Source organism: Nyctibius grandis, chromosome 5, assembly GCF_013368605.1.
Source record: "Nyctibius grandis isolate bNycGra1 chromosome 5, bNycGra1.pri, whole genome shotgun sequence".
In the NCBI taxonomy this organism is placed as follows: Eukaryota; Metazoa; Chordata; class Aves; order Nyctibiiformes; family Nyctibiidae; genus Nyctibius; species Nyctibius grandis.
The window spans coordinates 67,952,924-67,960,951 of NC_090662.1; the positions used below are offsets into that span (position 1 = coordinate 67,952,924).

General features: G+C 43.1%; 1 protein-coding gene across 5 annotated transcripts; it reads right to left on the reverse strand.

The window, feature by feature from the left end:
- Positions 1 to 2,333: 2,333 nt before the first annotated feature.
- Positions 2,334 to 7,742, reverse strand: MRPS33 (mitochondrial ribosomal protein S33). 5 transcript variants are annotated; one of them, XM_068402336.1, is made up of 5 exons: positions 7,658 to 7,742; positions 6,554 to 6,700; positions 6,380 to 6,445; positions 4,867 to 5,126; positions 2,334 to 3,150 (listed from the first exon to the last, which is right to left on the reverse strand). In XM_068402336.1, the coding sequence occupies exons 4-5, from the start codon at positions 5,079 to 5,081 to the stop codon at positions 3,045 to 3,047; spliced, it is 321 nt and encodes a 106-aa protein (XP_068258437.1). In that variant the 5' UTR covers positions 5,082 to 5,126; positions 6,380 to 6,445; positions 6,554 to 6,700; positions 7,658 to 7,742; the 3' UTR covers positions 2,334 to 3,044. The 5 variants fall into 5 exon arrangements, with proteins under 5 accessions (XP_068258437.1, XP_068258438.1, XP_068258440.1 ...); XM_068402337.1 differs by having other exon boundaries at positions 7,590 to 7,675; XM_068402339.1 differs by lacking the exon at positions 6,554 to 6,700 and having other exon boundaries at positions 7,658 to 7,725.
- Positions 7,743 to 8,028: the final 286 nt, after the last annotated feature.

Below are 8,028 nucleotides of genomic sequence, written 5' to 3' on the forward strand. Positions count from 1 at the left end.
AATGCATATAATACATTAAGACCTGGAATGTTGTTTCAGGATTGAATTCCAATTTGTCTAGACTCTGTGATTCACAAAACATGGCTGTCTTCAGGCAGTGTCTATTCCTAAATGACAGAGCATGGGTTAGAAGGGAGGTAGGAAAGTGCCTGTTTCTATCCCAGCTACGGAGTGGAGAAAGCTGTTATTTTCTGGAACAAAATAGTTACACTAGCACTCCCAGCAAGCAATGGATTATCCCAATACTCGGATAAACTCCAAAAATGGCTGAATCATTGTTATTTTATGGGGAAGTCTCAGGGGAGGGGAAACAGCCATTTTTGAGAAGACCTAGTTCTAGCAAATGAGTGCTACTGAAGAAAGATCATGAAAAAAATCAGTCAGAGGAACCTTTCTTGTGCTTATATAAAAAGTTACCATTTTTCATTCCACCCACTTTGTTTTTGTAAACACTGTGAAGAAAAGATGAAAATCAACAATTCAGTCCATTCAGTCCATTTGTTTCACATCTGCTTACTTCATAGGCACTTCCATCAGTTTCTTTCCCTTTTTGGATACGCTGCTGTTAAGTATCTTCCCAAAGTATGTTCCCAGGGTGATGCTTTGATTCCAGGGCAGGTTTGCTCTGGCAGGTTGCAAAGATCATTGTAGATGACTAGGCAAACAAGCCTTTCACTTTCCTGTTCATGACAGAAACTTTTCAAAATCCATGAATACCTTGGTGGCTTGGAGTAGACAAGGAAGAACAGATCTAATCCCCAAGCCTAATTATCTAGTATTACACGGCTGAGTCCATATCTGTGTCTAGCAAGGTGGCATGCTAAGCTACAGAATACCTGTAGCATTCACTGCCCTCAGTAGGCTCTGTAGATCCTCAGTCCTTACGTAGGCTAAATGTGGATTCAGAAGCATAACCATGCTGTGTAAGTATTTTATATATCATTATATGTATACTCATGAGCAGGTCTCCCCACACACACAGAGTTTAAGGCCATGCATACTTACTCTACTGGAGCAGGACCATAATTCACTTTTTGATGCATGCACACTTTCTCTCTCTTGCATGTTTATACTGTCAAAGCTTTAAGTGTTTCACAGGAACAAAAAGGATGCTGTTGATTTTTCATCTTCAATTGCAGGGAAAACATTTTTATTGATCTTTGGTTTAATTTTAGAAGACATCAAATTCTCGCTGACAAAGCTGTTGTAACTACAGTCACCAGCTGTCCAAAGCTGCTGCAGTAATTCTGCTGAAGAGGTTCAGAACTAGTCTGTCTCTCCACCTAACAAGCAGCTGAGCAACTTTACCCCTCACAGACAGAAACACAGCATCACGCAGCAGCAACCTTCCTGCTCGGGCAATTCACTCTCCTACCTAGTATGTGGCTCCATGACACTTTTCTTAAGAGGAATTCAAGGGACCCAGACTGCTTCCTCTGGCTGCATGCACGTGTCCCAGGAACCAGGTACTTCTCAGAGGGCCCATGACAGGCTCTGTATACTTCAGTACCACACAAGTCACAACCCATAGAACACTAAAATGCCATAGGCACATTAGAATTAAGCAAAAGTTCTAAGTTACTAAAAAGGTTTTAAATTAGAATAAGAGAGAAGCTTACCACTACAGCACAGCGCAGATATATTTTACTAACTTCTATAACATTTTGTTGACTGTGGTAAGAATTCAGGCGCTTCTCCTGCAACACTGTGGATCTCCTAAAATCAGCTTCTCAGAGCTTAGAAAACCAGGTAACACTCAGTGAGGATACTGAACAAGAACTACACAGCTCACCAGAAACACCTTTAATACAATCAGCACCTCTTCAGTTAACAACCTTGGTGACGTACAGTTGTTAAGCTGTTACAAATTTATGTAGATGCACTGATTTCAACGGTCAGACAGATCCCTTCAAATACACTTAAATTTGAACAAACTTGGTTTAGAAATGTCAGTAGGTTAGCACTGCTCCCACCTTCAGAATGCCTCTGTAGGTGAAATCAGAGCTAACTGTGCAAATACTTCGCTCCAGTCACTCTGCATTTTTAATAGCTCTCCTTTACTACCTCAAGTATGTTCCTCTAAGCTTACATGGTTCGGAAATTAAAAGATGCCGTTTCAGGGCACACACAGGCAAGATGCACACGTGGCCAGGGAGAGCAGCGCAGCCGCATTCTGCACTTTCTATTCCCTGACAGGTAAGAATGGTAGATGTATGCAATGACTAATATTAGCAACACTGAAGGAGCCTAGCGATAAAACCACACACTGAACACCAGTAAAACTGTTCATTACATTATGAAGTACTTTATCCATGTCCTCCAGGCAATCAAAATAAATTCAAAATCCTTTTATTACACTAAACTTAAATACTGTATTTTAATTAGTATGGGGTCTCAAACTGGAAAACAGAGCCTTCATATTTCAGTCTTTTCTGTTGCAGTATCTAAATATTCAGGGTACAACGAGAGTGCTGTGGGCAGGCAATGGACCATGAAGTATTGTCCAGTGAAACTGCAGAACAATAGACTCTAACAGCAACTTAACAAAAAACTAACACTAAAGCTATCTGAAGTGAAACTCATTATAATAGGCAAGATGACAAGCAGCAGCAGAAGCAGGAAACTCTGTTTTTTGTGGCCACATGCAAAACAGTGTTGATCTTAATCCAAGAAAGTAAAACAGACAAGGAAAACCAAACAATTTTCCAGATACAGAAAAAATGAAACAGCTACAGGTGTCTCCAAGAAAAACACTAGGCACTTTTTTTTTTTTACACTATTGTTTTTACTACTTGGGTAAGAGAGGGCTCTGACAAACTACCGTGCTATGGCATACAGTATATTTAAACTACAGAAATTAAAAACCAATAAAACCACAAAGATCCAGCTGCACTCCCAAAGTGGACTCCAGTATTTCAGAGTGTGTTTCTTGTGCCCCACACGCAGCTCACATGCCAAGCCCTCTCCAGCTGGGAACAGGAAGTCTGGGTTACAGCTGTTCTCCAGCATTTCCAGAGTAGTTCGTTTATATTGTTCAAGTGGCACTACTTTTTCTTGAGAGCTCTCTTTCCTTCCCCCTTCTTTGGTTTTTCCTTCCCACGGAGCTTTTTCAATCGCCTCATCTCCTCCTTAAAGTCCTGATGCTCATCCCTAGATAGGGAAAGAAAGAAAAAAGTTTATTTCTTGGAATACCTAGACGTGAAAGCTCCTTTGAACTGTATGATAATGAAAAAACCCTCAAAATTTTTTTTAACAGTGAAGTTCGTACTGAAACTCACTGCAATGTATTCAGTGCTACTGACAGCAGTAATTTCAGATGGAATACCATTAAAGATTTCCTCTGATACTTTCAGAACAAGGTTGCCCTTTTCAGCAACAAATGCTGTGTGCATACATGTATTATTTCCATTGCATTTATCAATCCACTGTGTTTAAATGAGCAGTAAAATATAAAATCAGCAAGAGACAAGAATGAGAATTTCCACCTTCTCATCTAGCTGAGCAGTCTAGCAACAGCACATTGTGTGACTAAGTTCAGGTCATTAGCTTCTAAGAAAATGGGCATACTGATCATTAATTACAGTACATAATGCTGCTCTCAGGTGACTTCAAGAATGAGTTATGAAGAAACCATCAGCTACAGGTAGAATCTTAATAGAGGAATAAAACAGGAAGGAGGATAAAGGGTGTGGCAGAGATAATGAATCCTCAATAATGTTCCAGTAAATTCTATTTAATCTCTGTCCCTGTGTTTTTCAGTGCAATTTTTCAAAAATCACAACTGCATCCTAAGTGGCCTAAGATTGCTGCACTGCTATTTTTAAACACAACTTTTATAAAAAAAACCCAAAAAGCTTGTAAGTTATTATCAGGCCCTATTAGTCTATGACTCTTCATTATGTATTTCTGACCAGCAAACCTGATCCTCTCCAAGCTTCCTGTATACAGAGCAGCCAGAGAAGGAACGTGAGATTAGGAGGGGAAGGAGAAAAGCAAAGAACATTATCATGTCCTTGAGGCTTTCTGTGTCAACAAACAGCTATTCTAGAAAGTGTCTGCATGCCCACCTAAACAAAGAGCATCCTGGATGCAATCCTTGATGGCTAGTATTGTGATACTAGCAATAGAAATTAATCTGTTTTGACTTTACAGGGTTAGCAGCGTCACTTCTAAGGGATTTCTTTAGTGCTATCTGACTGAAGTCAAAGAACTGCATTTGACTCCTGCTGATGTTCTTTAGCAGTGCAGTTTTTCCTACTCAAGACTGTGGAAATTCATTTAGAAATTAGACAACTGGTTTGGATGAAGCTGGAATTAAAGCTATTTAAACCACACTCGAATTTAATTTAACTTAATTTATTTTAAAGGATAAAAAGCCCCTCCAGCCTAACACAGACTTTCCTTCTCTTCTAAATTTCACTTATTAGCTGTTGAATGATTGAGGAATATATGGTAAGACTGTCCTAGTGCAATTTTTGTGTTAAGGAAACATCACCTTTCTGTAGCACATTCATTTGCCATATTCAGAATTACAGACCCATCCCTTGTCTATGAGAAAGTTTTCTTCCCTTCCCCACAAAGCCAAAGTAATAACTATTTCTTATATAACTGCCTGCCCATAACTACACCTAAAGTCTTTCTCACAAAAGGCTCTAATCGTGGTAAAACTTACTTAGATGTTGTCACTTCTTTTACTTTCCTTGCCCTCAGTGCAACAGTCCAGTGCATATTTCCATATGCACCATATTCTGAACTAAACCTTTTCCTAGGTCCCTCCTTTCCTTGAGTAAAAAAACTGTAGCAAAACTTACACCCACCCCTTTCCCATCTCCAGTCCTGCTCCCATCCTATAAGCACAGAGATTACCTGTAGAGACCAAAGTAACGGAGTTTCTTCATGAGGGCATAGTAGGTGTTGTGAGGAGGATACCAGTTGTAGACCTCCTTCTGCTTGGCCAAAGGCTGCTCACTAAATAACTTCACTACTTTCATAGATTTTGAGTCAGTTGGCCTGACAACTTCTCCAAATATCTGAGCACTCAGCCGGGCCATTCGAAGGGCATAACTGGAAACATTGGACATCTCCCAAGGAAGAGTGTGTACACATAGACAGATAGATGGACCCTCCTGCAAAAGGAAACACAAAAGAGCCACAACTCTAAGATGATGGAGCATTGCAAGCTGTCCCAGAATTAAGGCAAACAAAACAACTCGTCACACACTGATCACACGTTTGAGGTCATGCATTCCTTGCATGAAATAAGTCTAATTCTTAGTACCTAATCCTCCATACAAAGAATGTCTACACTAATTCAGGTACAATTACCAGCCTAACTAGGACGCTACAGACAGCAATATGGACTATAGTAGCACCTACACTGAATCACAATTTACCATGGCTAGTTTATTAGTAGATCCCACTCAGCTTGCTTAAGGCTACATTTAAACTCCAGTCACAGGAACAGTAACAGTGTGAACTTTTTGTCAAAAATGGTGCCCACTGCGATGTCTCTGACTTCTACACAAGCACAAGGTAAGACACCACTTGAACATATTGAGGAAGCAACCTGGAAGTTTTTCTCATGAAAATTTCTCACCCTATTTAAAACATTGTATGAACATTGTTACAGCCCATCTAGCGAAAATGGCCTATTAACTGTAAAAAGAAATCATGTTTCTCTATATGAATCACACAGATCTTTCTTATCTCAACTCCCTTCCCTTGATCATTTCCATCAGATTTTTCTCCATTCTCTTTCCAGTCTCTCCCAATATCTGTTCTTTGTAAGACAGAAAAGAAATCATCTCCCCATGCTAGATTCTTTTTTCCCAAGAAAATCCCACATCAGCAGCTTCCCATTCTCTTTCAGCCGTCTCCCACCTAAAGACACCTCTGCAACAAAAATGCTCTGAGGACAAAACCATTGTTATAGGCCACCAGAGAAAACATCCACACTCTCTTAAAGGAGTGTGGAGAAAGGTTTTATCTCAGCTTTCCTACCCCTCCCCATTTTTTCCTCTTCTTTGCATCTTTACTCTTTCTTTGCAGAATGGAATGTACTAGACAAGAGTAATAATCCTATAATCCTGTATTTTAAACTGTATGTTGCCTGTACTGTGCCTTTTTGAATAAGTGATGACATAAGTCTCCAGAGAAATTAAGTGGGGTTCGTTCAAGTGCACTACACTTATGTTAAAGTTTAAAATTCTTGTTTTAAGAAGTATTGCACAGCTGATTCCAGAAAATGAGCATAAAGAATTAAAAAGCATGGAGCAGGGACAAGAGTAATCAGCAGGACAGGGCTAAGTCCATTTTAGTATGATAACAGGGAGCCCGTTGTTTAATAACACAAATCTGAAGTATTCATAACCTCACTTACATACAGCTGCCCACTGAAGGACTTGACGTACAACCATCTACTTTGTTTACTCGTGGTAGCAAAGCACTGGAAAGGAAGCAGGAAAAAAAAATCAAGCATGAAAATAATACAAATAATCTGAGTCAAAGAGAATACTGGAAAGAGTAACAAAAGGGAAGGCAAAGTGTCAGAGACCTCAAGTTAAGGCAGCAGGCCTACTGTGAGAAGACAGAAGCTCTTAAGTGATTGCAGGGCAGCACTTCAATTTGAGCATCTCTTACGTGGGGGAATGATCACTAACTCTTGCTCAATCATCCATTTCAGAACAGCCAGTCCTAATTCCTACATTCAGAGATAAAACAATTGTCCACAAAACTCTTCATCACATCATCACTCTGAAAATATCACCAGACTCAACTCAAAGCTTGCTTAATCTTGTCCAGCTGCAGCCTTAAAATGAGAATACCTTTAGCTCTGAAATGATGCAAACCAGTGGTCTGAGGGACCTGCTTTTCATTTCAGAATTGCTGAAGGAATCTAAATAGCCCAAGACAAGCCTGGAGACCTCCACTAATCCTTGCCAGTCTAAGAACCTTTGAGAGATAAGAAAGGCAAAGGCTACAAACTCCCAAACGCCAGAGCTATCCAGAGTCCGTTTTAGGGCGCCCTCCGATTCTGTGAGATGCTACCAGAACAGTGTTGTTAACGTAACAGCGATGACATTTTCAGGATCACCTACTGGTAATTAACACCCCTAAACCGAAAGCAAAACCACCGTGCAGTGCTGCTTCTCCACCTGCTCCCCACTCCTCGTTGCTACTCCAAGCCTTGCTTTCCTGTCCTAGGCTGGGTTTTTTCTTCCCGATCCCCTAGCTTGTCTCAGACCGCTTCCTTCTCACTTAGAATACATCAGGAGAACCTTCTGCCTCCAGAATTACGTTTGATTTCTCCATGACCACATCGGGAAGAGAAGGCTGTCCCAGGCCACCGCCCGGCCGGAGGGGCCCCCGAGCCAGGCACAGCCCAGCACAGCAGCCTCCTGCGAGCCCCGTCCCCTCCCGCTCCGCGGCCCTGCGTCCCTCCAGCAGGGCAAGCGCGGAAACCCACCCGCGGGCTGCGACCGCCCCGCGGGGTAACTGCCGCCAGCGGCTCCCCGCTGACAGAGGCCCACACACCCGCCCGGCAGCCCCAGCGGGGCTCGCCCCAGGGCGAGCGCCCGGAGCCCATGTACCCCCTTTCGCGGCGCTGCGCACGGCCCCAGGCCCCGGTCCCCCAGCCCCCGGACGGCTCCGGGCTGACCCGCGGGCGGCGCAGCAGAGCCGGAGGTCGGCGGGACGGCGATTGCGGCGGCGCATGGGCGGCGGCTTCCCCGCCGGGGCGTCGCGGCGGGTGACGTCAGGCTCTGTGCGGCGCGGGCGGGGCGGTCGCGGGGGAGCGGAGGTCGGTGCCCGGTCAGCGCCCGGTGCCGGCCGGCAGCGGCACCGCGAGCGGAGCTGCCCCCTCTCTCCCCGCGATGTGTGGCGTTTCCATAGAATCATAGAATCGTTTTGGTTGGAAAGGACCTTTAAGATCATCGAGTGCAACCATTAACCCAGCACTGCCAAGCCGACCACTAAACCATGTCCCTAAGCACCACATCTACATGGCTTTTAAATACCTCCAGGGATGGT